At 40.2% G+C, this 24,011-nt stretch overlaps 2 protein-coding genes across 2 annotated transcripts in view; both read left to right on the forward strand.

Annotated features, from left to right (window-relative positions):
* Positions 1–24,011, forward strand: part of LRRC1 (leucine rich repeat containing 1) — a 78,612-nt gene that overhangs the window by 52,065 nt on the left and 2,536 nt on the right. Inside the window, exons 5-13 of the mRNA XM_075747374.1 lie at positions 1,310–1,366; positions 2,984–3,047; positions 3,799–3,873; positions 5,601–5,745; positions 9,942–10,060; positions 11,065–11,148; positions 20,414–20,529; positions 21,448–21,620; positions 23,172–23,308. Coding sequence (XP_075603489.1) covers positions 1,310–1,366; positions 2,984–3,047; positions 3,799–3,873; positions 5,601–5,745; positions 9,942–10,060; positions 11,065–11,148; positions 20,414–20,529; positions 21,448–21,620; positions 23,172–23,308 — 970 coding nt within the window. The remainder of the gene's footprint in view (positions 1–1,309; positions 1,367–2,983; positions 3,048–3,798; positions 3,874–5,600; positions 5,746–9,941; positions 10,061–11,064; positions 11,149–20,413; positions 20,530–21,447; positions 21,621–23,171; positions 23,309–24,011) is intronic.
* Positions 13,081–24,011, forward strand: part of MLIP (muscular LMNA interacting protein) — a 180,276-nt gene continuing 169,345 nt past the window's right edge. The window contains exon 1 of the mRNA XM_075747363.1: positions 13,081–18,445. Within this exon, the coding sequence (XP_075603478.1) occupies positions 18,432–18,445 (14 nt within the window). The 5' untranslated portion in view covers positions 13,081–18,431. The remainder of the gene's footprint in view (positions 18,446–24,011) is intronic.

A 24,011-nucleotide genomic window follows, 5' to 3' on the forward strand; every position in this document is an offset into this window, starting at 1 on the left:
CTGTCAAATGATTTTGAGTGGCAGTAGCTGAGTTATTCTCACTTATCTTTTAATTGAATTTGTAATAGGCTTCTACTAAAATATCTTCACCTATATGGTATGTTTTAACTGTATTTCTGCTGGAGGAATGCAGAACCCATTGGGTAAAATGTGCTTATTTTAAAAGCTGTGGACGATTGTTCAGACCATAATCAAAGCTCCTGTGAGATTTAATGCACTGTTTCCTGAATGCAGTACAAAATCCGTAGTTGAAATTAGGATGTATTTGTTCAGACACCATCCAAAGTCAGTCTGTCAAAAATCTTCTTTCCCCTTTAATAACTCATGACATCAGTTATGTTGCTTTCCAAGCTCAGATAGCTGTATTGGAGTTGCAATATGAAGGGTTTCTTTTTTTAGTTTTATTCAGTTTATCATCTGCTTTTTTACTATGACTAACTAATGATCCTGTAATTCAGTATGTTGGTATTGTTTGAATTGAAAACAAATATTTTGGTTTTATGTGGTCTGAGTACATGGGCTTGGTGGTTTTTCGTGGTTTTTTTTTTCTCTAAGATGTACAAGCAAAAATATTTTGGGTTTAGATTTAACATGTACTTCAAATTTAGTGGAGTTCCTTTTTTAATCTAGATTTTATTTAAGAGCTAGCACATTGTCCCCCTCCCCTGCACACCAGGACAGAACATACTCTGTTGTAGGGGACTACTTATTTGCAATCACCGTATCTGATTTTTATTTTTCCCTGGGACGCTGGAGGATTAGAGCAGATTGTCGTGTTGGGATAATGTCTGATTCCTTGTGTTCCATTTAGTCATAAATAAACCCCTGAAAAATCTGAATGTTGCTATGGTGATGTTAGTAAAAGCCTGGGATATGGAGTAAGTGAGCCGCTTAGAAGCATAATGTCACTTACAGTAATGAGCACGCCGTCCTTAGAACAGTGATGGGTTTACCTGATGCTCTGTAACTTCGGTAGCCCACGCCAGATTCTGAAAGCGAGTAAGTGAATGCAATTCATCCGAATATGCTCTCTGCAATAACTTGCAATTACTGACCTTTTAACAAATAGAAATTTGTGTTTTGGCTGTTTACTTTCTAGCTTTAATGTGTTGAAATATCACAGAGAAACAGGTAAAAACTTCCAGTCTTTGTGTGCAGCCTTTCACATGATGGTCTGATTGAATTTAAACAAACAAACAAAAATAATCAGCTCACAGCACTGTGTAAACACGTACTTTTCTTTTGAAAGTGTGGAATATAAAAAATAAGATTGCGTTAAAATGTGATTTGTTTGTTTGTTTTGTTTTAGTCTTTATAACCTGGCTTCACTGGAACTTAGAGAAAATTTGCTGACATATTTACCTGAGTAAGTGCCATTTAATGTGTTTGATTACATTAACATAAAATGTTCTTATTGTTAAGATCTGGTAATGTGAAACTGAATGACAGCTACAAAAATATTCAGTGCCTGTTGACAACGTTTATGAGATACAGCTTTGTTTTAGCCTCACCTAATTACATCCATTGCTTGTAGTTGTGCTTGGTTAGTAGCAGGAGCCTGCAGTCTGTGTGGATTGGTTTTTGCTCTATAAAAGTATTCTGTATAAAATACAGCAGCACCAAATGTTTCTTCCTGCACACATTGAACGGGTGTATCAGCAGTGGGAGTGGTGGTTTGGGTTGTTCTCATGCTGAAATTCTGTGACTCTGACAGTAGGATAAGAGGATCTCGGGGATTTCAACTCTAGACCTTCGGAGCATTTAAATAAGCATTTGTGTTGGGGGCTCAGTAACCAAAAGCTTCCAAAACCTGGAGATCAAAGCCTTGGTGACAAACTAGGCCTGCTGATGTCTGAAATCTGACATCACCCAAAGTGGGGGTTTTTTTTGGAAAAAAGATATCTAGATGTCTTGCTGCTGTCTGCATCGTGGCAGAGAAATCGGTGGTCTTTTGTAAGATTAATTGGGTCTCTTACAGTTTGGGAGAATCCCTTTTGACTGCTTGGAAGCAGCCTTTTCTTTCTCTAGTGAAGGAGTTTCCTTCCTTCACCACCTGGCTGCTTCTTGCACAGGTTTTGGTGACTCCTATTCTGCTTGTTTAGATAATCTAATAGATACTGCAATACATTTAACCTATTTTAATCAGAATCTGTTCCCCAGTCGCTTTGGGGGTCCTTTTTTCTTGTCAATCGACCCAGCACCTCGGTTGTGGCTGTTTATAGCTGTGTACCACAAGGCACTTTAAATGTCAGTGGTCAGAAGATACGAACTGCTAGCTAGGTTTTGCCATGTGGTATCAGAATGAAGCTATCACAAATGTTGACAATTCTATTGCACCTGGAAAATTCTGTCTGTCAGTAATGCAGCTGATGAGTCTCACCGGCTTTCGTGCTACTGTGGCTTTCAGGAAGGTAAGCAAGAGCTCTGCAACAGACTGCTTTTGAGGTAGAAGGATGGCCCTCTGTGTCTGTTCGTGTTCAGAGAACTTCTTTTACAGCCTTTTGGGCTTCCCTCTGTTTGCATCCTCAAATCCAACCTGGAATACTTCAGAAATGGATAGATCAGGTTGAGAAGATAAATGACAGATTTATTGAGTCTCGAGTCACACTGTTACATGTGATCACTATGGGGAATTTTTATCCAGTTGCGTAACTGTAAATTCCCCTTAAAAATAAATCTAACCAACTATACTGAACTATGTAGCATTATCCACCCTGAGGGACTGATCGTTAAAATAAAAAATAATGATTTGATTGCCTATACGAAGTTTTAAGTTTCAAGGATATACAGTTATACTGACAAACAAAATTATTTTTTCAGTAAGGTACTACTGCAAATAGTCTGTGCCCAGTAAAACAACTGTCTGTCTACAATACGTTGTAATTTGAAATGCGAGTTTCAGTAAAATGAGCTCATTCAAATACATGGGGTTTCTGTTGGTTTAGTCTGATGTGGTTTTGTTTTGACTTATCTCATCTCACAGATCCCTTGCCCAGCTGCAGCGACTAGAAGAACTTGATTTAGGAAACAATGAACTTTATCACTTGGTAAGAGAACATGCCACTGAAAGTGCACATTGGTCTTGTTTTACGCATCATTTAGATTAAATAGGTCGTAGGATGTCCAAAATTGAAGAAAGAAAGATATATGGAGGGAGAGTCTTTTTATACATACAGATGAATTCTGGCAGTGGGTGGGTGCTTCCCATATCTGTTTAGTCTTGTTCAGTACAATATTACTTTACCCATCTGATCTCTAGAAAATGAGAGCACTGCACAGACATTTTTCTATGGAAAGAAAAAGGAGTGGAAGAGCACAAACTCTTGTCTGCACTTGCAGTTGCAGGAACACATAGGTTTCTGTAGGGAGCTGGACAGGCTGAGCACAGATGAAAGCTCAGCTATTTCCAGGGTGGGAGCAGGAATCTTTGGGAAAGGGCTGAGGCAAACTGTTGAGGGTTGTAGTGTCTGACATTGTGGCAGATAGATCTACCAAAAGATACCTGTCATCTCCCTTAAGCTGACTCAATTAAATGTTGGATTTGCAGTAGATTAAGAGTGTGCATGCAATTTTTTAGCGCATGTCAGGTAAAGTATGGTAGCTTGTTAAGCTATAACAATTAATTTGTATGATGGAGTTCCCAAATGCTTACAGTCACCCTCGCTGCACTTAACCGTGGTGCCTCTAAGTAGTGCTTGGAGTAAAGAGTGGTTTACTCAGACTGCAATTACGGGGTGGCTGTTTGGTTTTTACTTGAAGCTCCTATGTTACTTAACATTATTACTTTTTATGTTATAGCCAGAAACAATTGGTGCACTTTTCAATCTTAAAGACCTCTGGTTGGATGGAAACCAATTAGCCGAAATACCTCAGGTAAAGATGAGCTCACTGATACTGTTTTGAAGATGCTTTTAAAAGAAAACCTTTTCATTCGTACCTAAAGGGAGGTTATCTAAAATCGAATACTTTTCTCGGTTCACTTTTCCTGGGTTTGGTTTTTGGATGTCTAAGGGTTTTCTCTTAATAAGTTCCTCTGCAAGGGATTGTATATGATACATGTTTTCAGACATTTTCTTTTAAACATTTTGACAAAGGAATTGTTTCCTTATAGGCACATTGTTCAGTTTATAGGATGATACAGTCCTGGCCCAATGATTGGGAAACCGCTAATTGGCTGAACTGACCCTTACCTTTTGTATCTATCTAAATTTCTGTTTTGACAGTTTTGAGGATGAATCGGTTTTTTGCAGTCGTCTTCTTCCATTCAGATACAGTGTTTGGAGAAGTACAGTGACAGAACTGTTGCTGTAAATAGAAATTTTGATTTATGCAGGCAAATCCCCCATCTGACATCAGTCATGGGATGAGGGGCCTTAGCATTTAAAGCTTACAGCACTCTAAATTCCCTTTCTTAAGAACTGTGATAACACATAGGACATTTTTTTCCCCTCTTTTTCCTTTAGAGCCAAGTCAAAACCTGTTTTCCCCTGTTCCTTGTGCAGTTTGCTGTTATTTGCTGTATTGATCTCATTGTCAACAGTGTAACTTGGAAATCAGTTACAGTTTAGTGGGCTTTGTTGATTTTGTTGTTGTTGGCTTCGCCTAATAATTTTTTAAGTAGATGTAGTTAAACACTGATCATCGTTCATAAAAGGTCAAGCGTGACTTCAGCAGCTGCCATTATTGTGCATTTTGTCTAATGTCCAAAAGATGAACTTGTAGAATAAAGGATGTGTGTATGTGTTTAATGAAAGATCCTCTTGAGAGGCAAACATTTCCAAAATAAAACGATTGATCTTGTCAGTTGGATTAAGGCTGTCACTGTATGGAAATTTCGTGTATGTAAAAGTAAAGGACACTTCTGCCCCAGCCATTCTGTTCTCTGAAAGATGATTTTGATGACTAAAGTGAGAATTATTCTAGAGCGTGTATAGGGGTGTCTGTGAACATGGGGAATGGGAGGGTGCTCTGATAATAGGGACAAAGGTATTTCTCTGTCAGACTTTTAGGCTAATTGGCGGATTACTATTGTAAAAAACTAAGTAATCATTAATAATTGTAGATGATGGCAGTATAACTTGGCAGTTCAAATATGCTTGCTAGAGCAACACTCCCAATTCCTATTTCTACATTTGTTGCAGTTGGGAGATGTGAAGATATGAAATCCCTAGATGTCACGGCATGTTGCTGTATCAGCCAGGAGAAACTAATCCTAATTTGCCTAGGGTTAATTGGGAGGGGCAGACTTTAATTATGTGGAGGTTGATAATCTGTAGTTCTGAAAAAACAACTTTGCAGTCTTTACTTGAGGAAAACTCCAGTTTTGGCTGGTGCTTGCCTGGGTGTGCTCAGCATACCTTGTTTGACTACTGAAGCCAGCCTTAGTAGTTAGAATAAGAAATTGTGACTGAATCACTTGGTTTATCATATGTAAAATGTAATTATTTTCTTTTTTCCGCATTTAGAGGTCATACCAAGAATGGCAACTTTAGAGGTCATACAGAGAATTGTTTTTCTTGAATTTCATTGCGATGGTACATTTTTCAAATTGCTTTGTTACATGTTTGGGCATGACTTAAATTTTTTGTCTTGTGTTGCAGGAAGTAGGAAACCTGAAAAACCTGCTTTGTCTGGATGTTTCTGAAAATAAATTGGAATGCCTTCCTGAAGAAATTAGTGGTCTGACTTCTTTAACAGACTTGCTTGTTTCTCAGAATTTACTTCAGGTCTTACCTGATGGCATTGGTAAGTACAAGGTGAATGCTATCACATGCATTTAATCCACTGTAATTTGGAAGTTGTTTGTTTTCAAGTCTTTTGAAGTCTTTTTGTGCAAGATATGACCTTGTCTCAGCTTTTTTTTTGTTTTGTTTTTGCTTAGTATGAAATGCACAACTATTAATTTCACATTTTAATTGTCTGCATAATGACTACCTCATAATCCTTTCTTGGCCTTCCCTTGATACCTACCCGAACAAAATAAAAGTTAATATATCCTCCCTGTTCCTACTGTGTCCACATCACTGTCATAACTCTTTAACATTGTAAAATTCTAGTTTGTATCATGCTGTAGGTCACTTGATAAGACTGACTGACAGTATCACTACAAAAAAAGACATCCATTTCGTTTGGGATGTGTAATTATCTTTAGTTAGACAATTAATCCTCTACAGATAGTAGATTAATCCTCTACTGAACCCAGTGGAAGGCTGTTCCAGCTTCAGCCCATTACTCTTCACCTTGGAGGATCCAAACTACAACCTTTCTGTGTCTGACCCCTTAAAATGGGTTTAATAATTGAGGCATGTTTTCTGAAGCATTACCAGTGCCTATTTTAAGGTAAATGTTTTTACCCTTGGAGTAGCTGTGATGAGGAGTCAGCAAGGCATTGTTTCTCTACTACTCATCAGCTGATTTTCCAGAGTTTCATGTTGCAAAAGTGTGCCTTCTGCTTGCCAGGATCCAGCCCCCCCCCCCAAAAAAAAAAAAGGTGTAGAGGAGGGAGGACTTGTGAAAGTGGTTTAACTGGGAATGTGGAAAAGAATGGACAGATATTCCCCCTCCCTCCATATGCTATGTGACCCTAAGAAAGGATTAATGTTTTTCTAGAAGTTAAACTTGGGGGAGTGGGGTGACTACTGTGGGTTGTGCAGTTGGCTGGTGTGTGTTTGGTAGAGAGTTGTAGCAACCCTGTCTGATGGTCTGAGCTGGCCAGTACAGTTGTTGTACATCAGAAATGGAGCTGTGTCTTCTGAACAGCAAGAGGGGAGCTGGTCTGTAACGCCAGCTGGTGAACAAGAGGAGCTGCTGCTTGTCAAGAATCCTGTAAAACGGGGATCCTGTGCTGGGGAAGGGGATTGTGAACGGCCGGGCCATTTCAGGCCATGTGCATTTTGTAACATTTTCTGGATGTAATTTTGTTAAAAAGGATAAAAAAAATAATTGCTTCTTTTGTGAATATAATAGCTTACTTGTGTTTGGAAAATTGGGTAGGGCTACTGTACTTATTCTTTTTGTGTAATATTGGAACTTATGTGAAATTCTGGTATTGCGGTTGAAGTGAGCCTCGCTGGTCTCTGTGGAAGGTACTGGGAGGCACTCAGCTGATCACTGAGTCTTTGGTTGGATTGATGGATCTGTAGAGCCCTCAAAGCAGGGCTCTCACCAACACCAGTGGGTCAGGTGAGTGTGGTGGGTTGACTCTGGCTGGGGGCCAGGTGCCCACCAGAAATGCTCTATCACTGCCCTCATTCACTAGACAGGGGAGAAAAAGTATAACAAAAAACTTATGGGTCGAGATAAGGACAGGGAGAGATCACTCACTAATTATCGTCACGAGCAAAACAGACTGAACTTAGAGAGGGAATTCATCTAATTTATTACTAAGCCAAACAGAGTAGAGGAATGAGAAATAAAATCAAATCTTAAAACACCTCCCCCCACCCCTTCCATCTTCCGGGGCTCAACTTCACTCCCGGCTTCAACCTCCGCCCCCCCCAGCGGCACAGGGGGACGGGGAGTGGGGGTTACGGTCAGTTCATCACACTTTCTGCCGCTTCTTCCTCCTCAAGGGGAGGACTCCTCTCATCGTTCCCCTGCTCCAGCATGGGGTCCCTCTCACAGGAGACAGTCCTTCATGAACTGCTCCAGCGTGGGTCTCTCCCATGGGGTGCAGACCTTCAGGAGCAAACTGCTCCAGCGTGGGTCCCCCACGGGGTCACAAGTCCTGTCAGCAAACCTGCTCTGGCGTGGGCTCCTTTCTCCACGGGTCCACAGGTCCTGCCAGGAGCTTGCTCCAGCACGGGCTTCCCACGGGGTCACAGCCTCCTTCAGGTGCCCCCACCTGCTCCGGCGTGGGGTCCTCCACGGGCTGCAGGTGGAATCTCTACACCCCCTCATCCTCCCTCCATGGGCTGCAGGGGGACAGCCTGCTTCACCATGGTCTTCACCACGGGCTGCAGGGGGATCTTGCTCTGGCGCCTGGAGCACCTCCTCCCCCTCCTTCTGCACTGACCTTGGTGTCTGCAGAGTTTCTTACATCTTCTCATTCCTCTCTCTGGCTGCAAAAGCTCTCCCTAAGTTGTTTTTCTCTTTCTTCAATATGTTATCACAGAGGCGCTGATTGGCTTGGCCTTGGCCAGCGGCGGGTCTGTCTTGGAGCCGGCTGGCATTGGCTCTGTCAGACACAGGGGAAGCTTCCAGCAGCTTCTCACAGAAGCCACCCCTGTAGCCCCCTGCCGCTACCAAAACCTTGCCATGCAAACCTAACACAGTCAGCTGTGGCCATGTCTCACCAAGTGTCTAAAGCCCCTAACAGAGGTGGCTCCAGCACCTCCGGGCAGCCTGTGTCAGAGCTGCACCACCTCCCAGTGAGGAACCTTCTCCAGATGTCCAGCTGGGACCTCCCATGCTTCAGTTTGCAGCCATTGCTGTTTCACCTGCCACTGCAGAGAAGAGTTTGTCTCTGTCATCTCTGTAACTGCCCTTTAAGTAATTGTGAGCTGTTATAAATACCTCCTTGGCTGTTTCTTTGCTGGATTCAACAAAGCCAGCTTGCTCAGCCTCAGCTCCTGTGTGCCCTGGTCATCTTAATAGCTTTGTGCTGGACCCCCGTCAGCATCTCTCTTGAATTGGGCAGTCGGGGGGAGGAAGACAGGACGTGAAAGTGAGCATGATTTTACAGGTGTGGCCTCACTCGTGCCAAGTAGATGGAACGTAGTAACTTCCATTGATCTGCTGGCCATAATTCTCCTAATGTAGTCCAGCCAGTGTTTACTTTATTTCAGGTAAGAATGCACTGCTAGTTCATATTCAGCCTGGTGCCCACCATAAGCCCCAGGTCCTTCCCAGCAGGGCTTTTGTCCAGCCTGTCACTTGCCAGCCTGTACCGGTGTGTGGGGTTGCTCTGCCCAGGCGCAGAGCTCTGCGCTTCTTGCTGAACCTTTGGTTTCTGTTTAGGTTACTATCTTGCTATGTATCAGCTGTCTCTTCATGATTTAGCATCATCAGTGAATTTGATGTGCCAGCCTATATTACAGCTGTTTTGGAGTGTGGGGATAGGCAGGGAGGTGTCAGCAGCTAGTGATGTCTCCTGCATTCTCTGTCTTGAGCTCTGCTTTGCATCAAAAATCATTCTGATACAAAGGAGCAGAATCATAGAATAGTTTGGGCTGGAAGGGACCTTTAAAGGTCACCTAGTCCAACTCCCCTGCAATGAGCAGGGATATCTTCAACTAGATCAGGTTGGTCAGAGCTCTGTCCAGCCTGACCTTGAATATTTCCAGGGATGGGACATCAACCACTTCTCTGGGCAACCTCTTCCAGTGTTTCACCACCCTCATTGTAAAAAAATAAATATTCTTACTTGTATATGGAAGAACAAGGTCAGCTTTCTGCTCTGAAATAGTATTTTGTCCTTCCTGGGGAGAAGACCTTCAAAGAAGTTTGATTTCTATTCTGAAAAATGAACTTGGGTTTCATGTTTGACTAACTGGGTTCTATATTAGGACAAAGAGACCTTGATCCTGTTTAAATTTTGGGCTGTTATTTCAGTGCAAGCCTTATTACTATGGCCGAGTAGGCATAAGTGATCTGAACGCTCCTTTATGAATAAGCATTGTACAATTGAGGAAAAAATAGATAATTTTCTCGTGTTTATAGGCAGATCTTTGGCATTTACATGGGGTACTGTTCAGATTGCAACTTTAATACAATTTAATATGCTTAAATATTGAGTATGAATATTTATATTGAATATGAATTCAACTGGCAAAAATAGTGCAAGCACCAAATGAAGCAGTGCTTGAATTCTTTTTTTACCTGAAAAAAATTTTCATTGTGTTAGAGTATTTCTAGAAGTCTTGCAGCAGATTGATTTTCTGTAATTAAAGCAGGCATCGGAGGATACTAAGCTAAACAAATATGTTGCTCTCTCTGTCCAGGAAAATTGAGGAGGCTCTCCATTCTGAAGGTTGATCAGAACAAACTTATTCAACTAACGGATTCAATTGGAGACTGCGAAAGCCTTACTGAACTAGTTCTAACAGAAAACCAGCTGCAGGTAAGCATGGTTGTCACTGCTCAAATGGCTGGCGGTAGTAAGACCTGCTTCTAAGTGCTGAATCACTTTGTAAGGTTACACACCGTTACTACTGTTAAGTAGCGAGTTTCCTTTAAATGCATCTTATTTAAAACCTTTTAAATGAATGCTGAAGATCAAGTTGTGTGTAGTAACAATCCTCCCTTCCAAAGGCTTAAGCAATTACATATTCACTCTTGAATCTTTCATGATCCGTAAGGGAATTGGAGCACCTGGAGTGCAGGTATCATTTGCTTTGTTGTGTTTTTAATGTGGAGCTTGTGCCATGTTGCATTGTTGCCAATTTTTGCTGTGCATTATCTGGATCAGACTTGCTGGAACTGAATAGAAGCCCTGAGCACTGCAGAGCTGCTGTTGTGTTGTTCTTTGCTCTGCTGATCTACTCCAGCCAGGTATTAAATGTGATATGTGGTCAATTAAAATAAAATCTTAGACTTCCTTCCATTAGGTGTTTCTTTCCATTATTTTGATAGTGCCTTAACAGGACACTGATGCTGTAGAGTAGAAGCTTTTATAAAAAAATCTAGATTTGAGCATTTCTTAGGTTGGTGCTTGGTTGAGTTAGGAGCTTAAGCCTGTTGGAAAGATGCCTCTCCAGAGGTCAGTTCATAGCACCCAGGTTAGATGCTTGCCTCTCAATTTGCTATTTAGGGAGCCTACAGTTAGATAATATGGACATTCTGTATACATGCTTCTGTACACAGCTCTTGTGCATTTATCATCTTAGTGCAGGGAGAACTCATGAGTGAATTTTGTATTAGAACCTGACATTCCTGGACATTTCCTTTGCAAGATAAACCCTTGGATCTCCTTTGGAAATCCTGGTAGTAACGAGGGTTAACTACACTCCAGTTTTGAAAATGGATCAGTCTATTAATTCATTTTTAAAGTGAGATGATAAGTTTTTGTTCTGACTCTGAATTTATGAAGTCTGTTTGTATATTATTTTGTTTTTGTTGCCACAGTCATTGCCGAAGAGCATTGGAAAACTAAAGAAGCTGAACAATTTGAATGCCGATAGAAACAAATTAACATCTTTGCCCAAAGAGGTAAGCTTTGTGCAATTAACTCTCACAGATGTGATTATACAAACAGAAAACTATTGATTTGAAATGCCTACAAGAAATAGCAGGCAGCTTTGATCCACTGGGCATTCTTCCCAAACCAGAAACTTGTCCATTAGATCTGAACAGCATAAATCTGAACAGCAGCTGTGATGATTTGGTAGCTTGGAAGTGCAAAATGTCTTTGCAGTTGAACAAGAAGGCTTGGATCTAATTAGCTTGTAACAAGTAATTCCCAGTGTGGGTGTCAGGTCCAGCACTATTTGAAGTCTGGGAGTTCTGGTAGAGGGAAGGAATTTAAACATCAATATGCCTCTTCTGCATGTAGTATAAAAATACTGCTGGAGTCTTCCACGCCTCACTCTTGTGAGCAATAGCAAAGGGAAGGTTGCATATTCTGATAAATGACTGTTTTGACAGTCTTTTTGGTTTTGAAGATCTCGGGACTACTTTTGGCTTTAAATATGAGGACCTGACATGACCAAGATCACTGATACCTCAGATCTTACAGCTGTGATCACTAGGACTTCATGTCTACTGTAACAATATATGGAATGAAATGGGGCTAGAATTTCTGTTGTGAAACTAAATATAACAGAGGCCTTAGAAGTTTAGTTCAGCAGTAAATTCTGGAAAGAGATTGGGGAAGCAGCATCCTGTGATTGGAGCACAGGACTGCGAATTGGTTCTGTTTGCACTACTGTTTCTCTCTAATTTTTGTCCAAGTAGTTCTCCCCCTTAATTTTCCTATCTGTTCCTAACATGTGGCTCTGAGGTCATAGCTTTTGTTCACCACTTCCAGTCACTTCAGGAGCAGGAGGGGTACATACTCAGGTGGCAGCCAACATGAGAATTGAGGGGAGTATCAGTTCTGGCTAGTGAGCACACACTTCTGCTCAGGCCCGCTTACTTGTGGGGCTTGGACAGCTCGAGGAGGAGGTGTGAGGAGGAAGCAAAGTGGCTGGGAACCGGGAGATGGGGAAGAGCCGATGATCTGAAGAGGACGGATCAAGCAGGGGCAGAGGATGCTGGTGTGGCTCTGGCAGCAACATTTCCAGTGGCCCAGGTCTGAGCTGCCACAGGTTGGTCACCTAATCGGGGCTCCATGATAGCCCTTATTGCTCCTTTAGAGATTGTCTTGTAAGTGTGTATTTCACTGGGGTGGAGGGAAGGTGAGGGAGGAAGAGAAGATGAGAGTACTGCAGCTCCTGTAGTAGAACAGTGTCTCCTTGGCAGAGGTGCTGCTGGTTTTGAACAGAACATTGCAGAGGGTGTACCCAGAAGCTAGCAAGAGGCAGGACCTTGAGAAAACCATGTTTCTGGGTTGGGATGTGATGGGAATTTTGATCTTGTGCTTATTCAGCAGAAAACTTTCCATTTCTTTACAAAGAACTTAATTTAATACATTACACAGGTGTCCTAAACTATCTGTACTTGAGACTTGTACAATTTTGTGTCTTGTCCATCTTTAAGCAGAATTACTCTTGAGTTTGTTATAGCGTGTAGGATTTTACTGATGCACTTTATTTTCAGATTGGCCATTAATAGCTTATATAGTGTATAAGAACTTTTCTTGGTTAATGAAGTTCACAGTATTGGAGATGGTGCATGAGCAGTGTGACTTGGAAGAAGCAGGGACAGGAGCAGGTGGGAGGAGAAAGTTCAGCTTCAGAGACAGGTAAAACAGCTTGAATATGGAGTGTGTCTGTTTGGGGGGGAATAAGAGAGTCAAGGGTTTGGTGCAGAACAGTGGAAATTAATGCTGAACAAAAAATTGGGGACATGGACCCAGAAATAGGTTTCAGAAGTGGAAAGCATTGCTCAGTCACTGAAGGAGTTGGGGATATCCAAGGGTGAAGTAAAGAACAAGAAAGAGTGTGGAGAACAGTAGTGCACATGAGAGAGAGGGGAGGGGATGTCTGCACAAGGGGTGGGATAAAGTCAGGGATGAGTCTGTGTTTGGGGAAGGCAGGTGATGTGGAAATGGAAGGTGGTATCTGGAATGAGGTGAGCTGGGGAGTTGTAGAAAGTCCAGGACATAAAGATGGGAGAGGGTGGTTCCCAGGGAGCTTGGCAGAGAAACAGAGGAAATAGAGCTCCTTGGCATCCACTTCTTTGAAATTGATTTTTTTTTTTTTCTACTCCCCTAGCCCCCCCCCCCCCCAAGGTCTCCACACGTATGTATCTTTCTCATTAGAGCAAACACTTTGAAATGACAATTAACGTAGGATTTCCAGAATGCTTCATTAAAGTATGTTTTGCTCTGTGGATTTTTAAAATTCTTGTTATTTTTTTATTTTTAAAGGAAGTCAGTCCTTCTCCAACTGGAGGGTCATATCCACCCTCTAGATCGGTGGACTTGAATTCCAAGCTGGTAATGGTAACAAATAGAAAGCACAAACAACTGATGCAATGATTTGTCTCAAAAATACCGTTAATAAGCATGTATTGCAGAACCTACTGTCTAGCTAACGAGACTTTTCAGCTTCAATTTTTTCAAGTTTCAGTTTCAATTCCTTGGGCTTAGGCTGTCCAATAAAACACTTTTCCCTCAAAGACTTTAGATTGCATTCTAACAATGCTGAAATGCTAGTTTTGAAAACAGAAAGAAACAGAAGCTGCTCTCTGTTCATGTTTTGTCTGTTCCTGGAGCTGCATTTTCTTTGTGTAGTATTTTTCTTAAGCGATAGCTTTTTGCTTTAAACCAAACGTGGATATTTCTGTAGTACAAGTTTTCTGGGTAAAATTCAGAGGAATTCAGTGAAGAGTCACATTTCATAACTCTAAAAGAAAAATGTTCTGTGTAAACAGAGTGCACAGGTATAACGAGTGCTGTTTGCTGTTACGCAAAGCATCCACAGGAGCAGCTTCAGGGGTGCTCGTAATGGCAATGATCCCAATTCTGAGTTTCCCTTTGGATGGCAGGGATGAACAATTTGGTGTCTTGGTGAAATGTTCAATTTTCATTTTCCTTCTCATCATTAATGACTTGGGGAAAAAAAAATAAACCACAAAATGCATTGGTAGAGCACTTAAGGAAAACTGAAGAATATGTCACTTTTTTTCTGCCTGTTGGAAGGTTCTGCTTGACAGCGAGAAAGCATACCATCTTTTTCATTTATTTTTGTCTCAAACTGACTAATTAATATTTAAAAACAGATGCGAGCTTCTTACAGCTGTCATTTTCAACACCCCTGCCTGCTGTGTCTTGCTTAAGATGTCTCCTGAGATAGTATGGTAAAGACTGGGGTCTCAGACCTTTGCACATCAATCAGTGTTAGTACTTGTACACTGGTTCCCACTTCACAGAAGCAGAGTCAGATGTAGAAGTAGAGTATGCGCTGCATATATTCTTGCTCGGTATTTTCCTTTCTTTTCCTTTCCCTCTTCTCCTTCCTGGTTTCTTTTGTTCTTTCTCTGCCTTATAGAGTGCTAGAACAGCTGTGCATTTGTGGTCTTTTTCCTGATAAGAAATGGGTGTGGGACAGGCCTTTACTGGTTTGTGTCGGAGAGGGACAAAGACATAGTAACTCGTACAGAAAAAAATGGGACTCTACTAGCAAGAAGAGTACATGTGACAAATATCATATCTACTTGCTGGTGTCTCTGTTCTTCCCTTCAGAATTATTCCTATAGCAAAGAGAGCTTTTATAGATATGATGGCAGAAATTATGTGCCTGCTCTGATACAACCTGGTGAGATAATCTATGAGTTCTAGCTTTTTTGTGGTGGTTTGGGGTTTTTTTTGGTGGTTTAGGGGTTTGTTTGGGTTGTGGGTGTTTTTTCTGTTTGTTTTGTTGGTTTGGGTTTTTTGTTAGCAGTTTACTAGGATTGGATTTTGGGTCAGCCTGTCAAACCATTACATTGCCAGGTTGTTTCAATGCACACTTGTAAAGCCAGTCTCTACCTTTTGGAGCAAGATTTCTTGACTTGGGATTATTGAGGAGCTTGTATGCAAATACTCCTTCAAAGTTTCCTGGTTCAAAGGTTCTTTCCGTATCTGGTGCCGATATGTAAGGTAAAACATGGAACAGCTGAATGTCTGACCAAGACTTGAGTCACTGACAGATTTCATCTTCAGTATCTCGTCTTGCAGCTCAATCCCTCTCTCGCTGAATTGAGTGGCGAAACAAACTTCGGCACGAACTGAGAATGTCTAAACCTGTTCATAGTTACAAATGTTTTTCCCCTTAAACTTGAAAGACCTGCCTGGTAACTCTTTGGTATTGAAATCCCACCCTGGCAGTGGAACGCTGGTGAAACTGGTGTGTTGATTTTGGCACTTGCATAAATAACCTCCTTGGAATGTTTTCCAGTTCATGTGCTTTTGTTAATGAGTCTCTACAACCTGCAGAGATCTGGTAATGTGTCCGTCCTGGCTCTGAGGTGTATTATGGCTGGGAATTATTACTACAGTAGGTAAAACTGCAGGGTTTTTTTTACAATAACTGTGCTTTTTACATTTTTCTTATTTTTTTTTTTTTAAAGAAGTTGGGGCTGCTTTGTTATTTCTGGTTTTAATTTCTGATGTCCCATCCCATCCCTTCCCTCATTTGTGTAAAGGTATGTGTTTGTGTGTCTCAAAGGGAAAAAAGGCAGTGAAGAAAAATGCAGGAAAACTTGTCTTGAGTCAGAGGGCAGAGAAGCAATATTGCTGTGCTCCTCCCATGCTATTCACCAGTGGTGCAAGGGATGTTGAAGTGAGTTTGCAGATTTTCCTAGCCACTTTAAAGTTATTACGAACTGAATAATAGCTAATAGTAGTGAATTGAGCATTTTCTTCCACCTCTAGATGTATTCTATGTTTGCAGTTAAAGAACTATTCTGTTTTATGTGGGGCCAAGGAAAATTCTGACTTTATTTACTTTGAATCCAAACCAAATTTTGGTTATGATATCCTGGAAAAGATTTTACAACAAAATAGTGACTGTGTTTAAATTCCCAATATATTTATCCGAGTTGTATAAGCCTAGTAAGAGTTCTTGATGCTGACAGCTGTATCGAGACTTGAATGAAAGAGGTGTTTCTCTGGGCTTTAACTAGTCACATGCTGAAGAATAATCATTGTAGTATTTGTCATAATGTCCTCTTTTTTTTTTTTTTTTTTTGTATTGCTTATACTTGTGTGATAGATGCTAACTGGTAAAGGACAGCAGAATTGTTTCATAGCTTTTGAGCAGTTAACAGATGCTGAGATCAAAAGGTGTTATTCAACTAACATAACTTGAAGGTGTTCTGAGTTTCCTACCCTTAATTTGTGTTTTGACTTAAGACCACTAACTGTGTGAGGATGTGCCATGGTAATCAGTGAAATTTTGGTCTTTGGTGATGAATGACTGTAACTGACGGCTGGGCTCAAGACAGGAAGCAAATGAGAGTTTTTGGGAGGGATCTAACTGGGAAGAGAGGGATGAGTCTGCACACTCCTCTTGGGTTTACCTCCAGAAAGCTGCAAAGCTGTCATCATCAAGAAAAAACAAATGGTAACCATCAGGTTATTGTAACGGAGAAGCGCACTAAAATCAGGTGATCAAAAATACACAACTGATACAGGTGTCAGAACAACAGTCTGTCTGCAGTAGGGAAGAGGAGTCATCAGAAACATCCGCAGAGGAGTGATGTGATAAGACTTACAATTCTGGAGGACTGTTTAAGATGGACTGGCAGTGGGTATGTGGATGTCAAAAAAAGCAGGAGGCCGAAATGGTGAGCGTTGGTCATGATCAGAACAGAGAGGGGAGTTCTGGCAGCCAAGCTGACATGCTCTCTGTGTATGCCCAAGTCTTACTGCTTCTCCAAAACAAGAAAGCTGTTAGAAAGATGAGCCTCAGACTGAAATAGAAGAAAAGAGCAAAAAAAATCATCCATAAGGTTGGAGTTTTGTGTGGAACCCAGAAACGTCCTATTGATGTTCATCCTCTGATGCAAGTCCACCTGAATGAAAATCAGCAGTTTTGTTCAGACTTTACAGTACTGTAAAATCAGTGATCTCAAAATTAGCACTTCATAGTAATGATCATTTTTGGCCTGACTGATGTGTGGGTCTTGTTTTTGTGGTTTTGGTTTTGTTTTTTTATCAGGGCTGACTGTTCTTTGGAGATGGTGGGATGAGACAAGTGAATAACCCTAAATAAAAGCTGCTAGAATGAAATAATTCTCAGGAGTATGACTTAGACATGCACAACTCATTTGAGACCTTTTCCTGACTTCTAGCTCACTACAGAAGAACGTGAAGCACTTCTTTAAGCCTCCAGTCTTTGGAACAGTTACTCATGTGCCTAGAACTAAGCACATGCTTGTCCCCATTAATTGAAGTCTGTGCTCGAAATGAACTGTGTGCTTAACCGTTAAATGGGCTTGTGGTCTCAACTGTGTACTCGGTGCCTCTGCGGTGGTTTGGCAAAGTCTGTTGTAAGCATGTGATCAAACCCTTGGAAAGCATGGCTTTCTGTCAGTTAATGACTCTCAGCCAAACCAGCGATGTTCTGATACCGTATTACTTCATGGTGGTCACAATTCCTTTCAGCATGCCATTCAGTGTGTGCACTTTGCCTCGGTGGTATCACTTCGTGTTTAGGTTTTCAAATGTCGGACCTGATGTCTTTCTGTACTGCTGGATGGGTGCCATCTTTTTTTGAAATGACAAATGTTTTTAGTTTTTTGTAACTGTCAGCTTGTCTTCTTTCTCTGTGATCTCACTTGATGCTGCTTGTTAGATGCTGCCTGCATTTTCTAAAAACATAACAAAAATTTGGTGTCTTATGTCCCCCCCACTACCCTATTAAAAATAATAAAAAAAAAGGTCTTCACTACCTCAAATTGAAACAAAATCTTTGAACAATTGTCTGTTGACTAATAGAGCAAAGTTAAAATAACCAAGGTAAAATAACAACTCAGGAGTTCTAACCTTCTTTGGCAGTAGAAGAATGTATGTTCTGTCTCCATTTGTTGGCATGCTCTTGTCCAGTATGGCTAAAGAAAAATAAATTGAACATGTCTTGTATTTTCTTAATTGTTAGCCGCTTGGAAAATTATGGGTCAGGTAAATTGATAACCCTGTAAGTATTATTCAGTCCACGGTTCTGCTGTTACCTTTCATTAAACTGCTTTAAATGCATGATGACTCAGGCCGGCTGGTTCCACTGCTGCATTTTTCCATTGTCGAAAGTAAAGACGTTTTGGTCTCATCGGGGCTGCATGGCTTTACTTTGTTTGGCTCAACTGTTTGGATCTCCATGCTCCAAGACTGAATAACGCAAACTTCATTCATGGAAAAGCAAACACTTTGTGTATGGTTAGGGCATCACTTGCCAGCTCATCAACATTCACTAATTGTATCTCTTGCTTTTCACAGCTCCTCATGTTAGATACACCAATTAGACAGTGTCTGTGTATATATATTTTTTTTTTTCTATATAGAAATTCTGTATTCTGTGAATGTGTCAAGGCATATTAGTTAAGAATCTATACACGCTTTAAAGTGAATAGCAGAATTACTGCACTCAGAAATGTTTGCTCGCTGTTTGAGCGCTGGTTCCTAAGGGCTTTGATTCACAAGCTAAAATGGCTAACAAGATTGCCGCTCCTAGCGTGCGTGCAGAGCCGGGAAAGCTGATACTCTTGTGAACGAGCTGCATCTTAGAGTGCAGTGATTTAAGGGAAACCATCCCATATTTTGTTTAGTTCAGAGAACGTTGTGGTGCAACTTTGTGCTGTAAATAGCCTGTGAATCAGAAGCCTTGAGCAGCTGATCGCTGCTTTCTTCCATTAAAATGTATTTGTGATACAAAGGAAGGTGAGCAGGGTATTAACGCTCTGTTTTGTTTTATTTTCTAAGTCACAATTGCATCCTTTTAAAAATAGGTTTTTCCTTGGTAAACAGCGTAGGTTAAATTGACATGATTTTTACTTTGACTAGTGGAAAAGCTTTTGTGGTCTTTGTCTGTAATCTGAAATTTGGGTTTGGACTGAAATGTAGATTTTGCAAAGACAAAATTGACAGCTAACTAGCACACATAAATAATCTCAACTCAGATTTGGGGACTCCTGACCAAGATGTAGTGACATGTTGGCTATACTGTGACAGAAGAACCTTCTTACATGTGTGTGACTATAGAAGTCCTCTCATTTTTGAACTAAGATCTTCCAGTAGGTTTGCTATCTGTAGTTAGGTTCTAAGTCTGCTTAACTTGAAAGCTTCAAAGGACATTGGGATATTTCGCCTCTAATACTTGGAGTAAGGGAAGAAACATATTTCTTTTTCCCTTCTTGTGGTGAGTTTTGGAACTGGCGAACAAACAACAGTGCTTTTTGAAGCTCTGTATGATAAGCAAACAAAGGTAAGTTTCCTTTGTGAATAGGAACAAAGAGTTACTTGAAACTGCTTTCCAGTTGCTAAAACTAATAATCTTGGTGTTTATAGGAGTAGTAATTGCCATTTAGAACAAAAAGGTGGAATGTGTTTTTTGGTTGGGTTTTTTTTTTTAATCAAATGTAGATGGTTTATTTTTCTGAAAACGTGTATCATTGATGCAAAATGTAGATATTTTATGGGTAAAACTGAAAAATTTTGCACCCAAAATTTAGCTTAGGAATGCAGATGCTTATGTTTGGATAAATTGCTAGAGACAGAGGATATTAGATTAAATTGTCCAGGTCATATGGAAATCATCTTGAAATTAGATGCTTCTAATAAAGCAGGGCATCAGAGATGTTACTCAAAGTCTTCAGCTTTTTGTAAACTTGTCATTACTCTTTGCGGACTCAGTAAATGTTGGGAGTTGACTGGTTTATTTAGCATTTTCCCTTGCCTAAAGCCCTGTTGCACTTGCTTTTATCCAAAGTTACCATGAGGAAAAAAAGAATTAATATATAAAACATAGAGCTAGAAATAGTTGAAAAGCTAATAATTTTTGTGAGGGTTGTCTACAAAGTGGCATCTGTGTGGTTACTGATCTCTTCTTGGTGTGGAAGGCTCTAGAATGTAGCTAGAACCTGACCTATTTGTAAAGATACACATTATTCGCAGATACAGATGTTCAAGAAACTGCTGTAACAGACTCACTTTAGATCAGACTTCTTTTAAGATAACACTTGTTTTCAGTCTGTACCTCTGAGTGAAGTCTGGCAGGCATCGTAACTTGAATGTGCTATGACATATTACGTGACCCGTACTGCATGCCTTTCTTTATACTAGTGTACTGCAACCAAACCAGACTTTTTTTTTTTTCCCCCCTCTTCTCTAATATAGATTGGGGGGTGCTGCAGTCTTAACGTCTTCTCTGTACGTGACAACAGATTAGCTCGAATTCCCTCTGAAATTTCACAAGCCACTGAACTTCATGTCCTGGATGTTGCTGGGAACAGGTAAGAGATTCTTGTATTGTCGTATTCTTTTGCTGGATTTACTTAATTCTTTCTAATGACAAAAGATACTACGTCTAAGAATGAAGTAACAAAAACCCAATTATGACTTTTGTGTTAGGGTTACTGTTGAAATCATCAAAGTGGTCTTCCCCCTTGACCCAAAGTAGCATAAATTGTGTGTTGTTGTGAGTACATTTTCTGGATTGCTTTGACCCTGAGGAAAAGATAGGATTTAAAAAAACAAAACCAAAAACCTCTGGATTTGCGTGTTTCTGAATTAAAAGTGAGAATCTAGGTAATTTGGTAGAGCTTCAGCTGAAACTACCAGCCTTAATGTCAAGTAACACTGAGTGTCTTATCTTAGAGGTACAGTGCAAGTAACAAATAATGCCACTTTGACCTTGCGGCTTCTCATGAATCTTAGTTGGTATGCTTCAGACATCAAAATGCAAAAAGGAGTGGATTGAAGCATAAACCAGCAAATTAGTTCAGTTGCTTAGTAGGAAGTTAAATGGAAGAAAAAAAAGAGGAAAAGCAAATGGCATCTCATCTATGCAATGTGATTGTCTCGTAGGCACTTTGATATTTCTGTTCTGGCAATTGTGTATGTACAAGGCTCCAGAGCAGAAGCAGCTGACTGCCTTCCAGGGAATTTTATTGCAGTAGAAAAAGCTCAGCATTGTTATCTGTTATTCACAGCTATAGAGAATTATGGTCTAAAGTTAAGCTGCAGATTCTTTTTAAAAGAATGGGGTAGTTGGAATTGATGACTACTGCAAGGCCTTCTATTAGAGGCATTAATCTCAGTCCTGTTGATTCTAAGTCAGGGATATATATACTTAAGAGTCGACTTCATGACCATCTATTAAATCTCCTAGAGATTGCCCTGACTTTTTTTACTTTTCTTTTTTGAACCAGGCTGACGTATCTTCCCCTCTCACTGACTACGTTAAAGCTGAAGGCTTTGTGGTTGTCTGATAACCAGTCCCAACCTTTGCTGACCTTTCAGACTGACACAGACCCTGAAACAGGAGAAAAGATTTTAACATGTGTATTACTCCCTCAAATGCCTTCTGAGCCTGGTTGCCAAGGTAAGCGCCTAGAGTCAGTTTTTCCTTACCTACAGGAGTAGTTCTTTGTTTACTGTGTTTGTTACATAAAGATTTGTAAAACAGGCTTTTTGAAATCCATACGTAAGCTCTAATGAGCAGAGTAGCAAAGTTCTGGTTGACTTTTCCCTTTTAAACTTTTTTTTTTTGGTATTCATACTAGTTTTCAGAAGACTTGCAAACATGGCTGTGAGTTTTATTGAAAATACAATGACACCAGCTACAATAAATAAAATGCAGACCTGGAAAAAGAAAACTTAATCATATCATTATTCTGAGGCTTGCCGTTGGGCAAGTAGTGGTGTCTATATTTGTGTACATTGATTATACATCTTAAATACATATATATGTAGTGAAAATTGGTGGTTTTCCAACTACAATCGCTTTATCAGAAAAATAATTACATAACTAGTAATAAGCAGTAGATGTTTTATGCTTTAGCAAGCTAATTTTCTTTGAAGCAAAGATGCTGTACAGTAAGTTTATTATATTCTTCAACAAGTGTAGAATGGCAGTATAAGTTCTTTTACATTTTGTTCTGAAACTTGCCTCTGGGTCAGGTGGAACCATAAACTCTTTTTCACTGTTGGCTGGGTTGCTGCTCCAATAACTTCTGCCTCAAGCTTTTATAGTGATCTGTGAACATTCAAGGGGATTCATCTGAGCTAATACTTGAACTCTTGCTGTAATTACCAGAGAGAAATTTATCCCATCCAAGAACAGACTTTTAAAAAGAAACCATGTGGATTCTCCTCCACTGAGTACAAAGGGGGCCTGAGGAAAAAAGCTCAGCTGTAGATATCTGCATTGTAGGTACCCAGACTTACCTAGATTAATTCCACTCTTTCAATACTATGCAGCTGGAACAAATAGAAACCGTAAAAGCAGTAGAAGTGTAGAAATGGCTCTGGTTTGTGTCAGCTTCTGGATTTTAAGAATACAAATTGCATTAAGAATTAAAATAAGTAAACAAATTAACCCCTTTAGATTTAGAGAAGACTAAGCTAGCTCAAGAAGAGTAACTGAGGCAGGCTGACTTTCTCTAAAGGCCACACTACTAGAAATTACATTTCTTCCTCTCCAAATGAATCTCGTGGCTTGAAGGGTAGAAGGTTTGGAATTAAGGTTGTTGGACGTGTGTGCCTAAGCAATACTAAAAGGATGACGTCCGTAAAAGCAACGATCCTGTGTTACAGAATGCCATTTAGGGAACTGGCTAATGTCAGATGGCAGCCCTGATCCAGAAGAAAAGCACGTGTAGTGGCAAGTATATTAAAATATGTAATCAGTGCTCTAAAACTGCCAGAAGCCTGAAACAATCCAAGTGCAGAAATTTCTCATTTATACAGAAACTATTTATTGTGTGTACTTGATAACAGAAAACTAATGCAAGTTCTGTTTTCTATCAAAAATATAGAAATAGTTGTAAATCCTGAATGAGTGATTGGTTTGATACTGCAATTATTAACAATATAGTATGTTAATGTTTCAGGCTTGCTGTGAATCTTTAATTGTGTTTTGCTTTTCTAACAGATAACCTACCACGATGTGGTGCACTGGAGAGTTTGGTAAATGAAATGTCAGATGAAACATGGAATGAGCGGGCAGTGAATAGAGTCAGTGCAATTCGCTTCTTAGAAGATGAAAAAGATGAAGAGGATAATGAAATGGTATGTTTTCCAAGCCTTTCGATACCTGCAGACACTGTGCCTTTAATGCAAAAGTGTATGAAAGTATCTGAGCTCTCTTGCTGTAAATATTTCAGCTGTGACTGCATGCTTTTTGCGTGTGTTTATAGAAGAAATTGTTCATCTTGACTGCTGAATCTTTTCACGTTGCCTTAAAATGCGTTTGGTTTTTTTTTTCTTTTCTTTTCTTTTCTTTTCTGCTTTGAATTTAACGCTTACGTTCTGATGCAGGACAATCTTTGTTTTACTTTGTTTTCCTGTGTCTACTCAGGATGTTTTCTTTCCAGAAACAAGATAGGATCTTTCTTTGCATCTGTGAAGCTTTACTGCCTGAAAGTATATAGGGTCCAGTTTAGGATTCCAGCACTCTGGCATGTGTCTTCATTAAGTTTGCCTTTGTTTGTCTTTCTAATTTCTATTTCCGACCTTTTTCTTTCTCTCTCTCTCTCTCTCTCTTTCTTCTTTTTTTTTCCTCCACCATTTGCATTGAAACAACCGTAGTGTGCATAAAAAGCAAGAATGTTGCTCATTAGTTTCCCACTTAAACAAAGGATGTGGGAACATCTGTCACTGTACTTATAAGACCTCTCCATTAAGTTGGGCTCTGCATGTCCTGAAGATCAAAATGCAACGTGATCTTTAGCTTTACTAACTTTCATTAACAATTAAAACTCTTTGTAAAGAT

This window comes from Balearica regulorum, chromosome 3 (assembly GCF_011004875.1).
Source record: "Balearica regulorum gibbericeps isolate bBalReg1 chromosome 3, bBalReg1.pri, whole genome shotgun sequence".
In the NCBI taxonomy this organism is placed as follows: Eukaryota; Metazoa; Chordata; class Aves; order Gruiformes; family Gruidae; genus Balearica; species Balearica regulorum.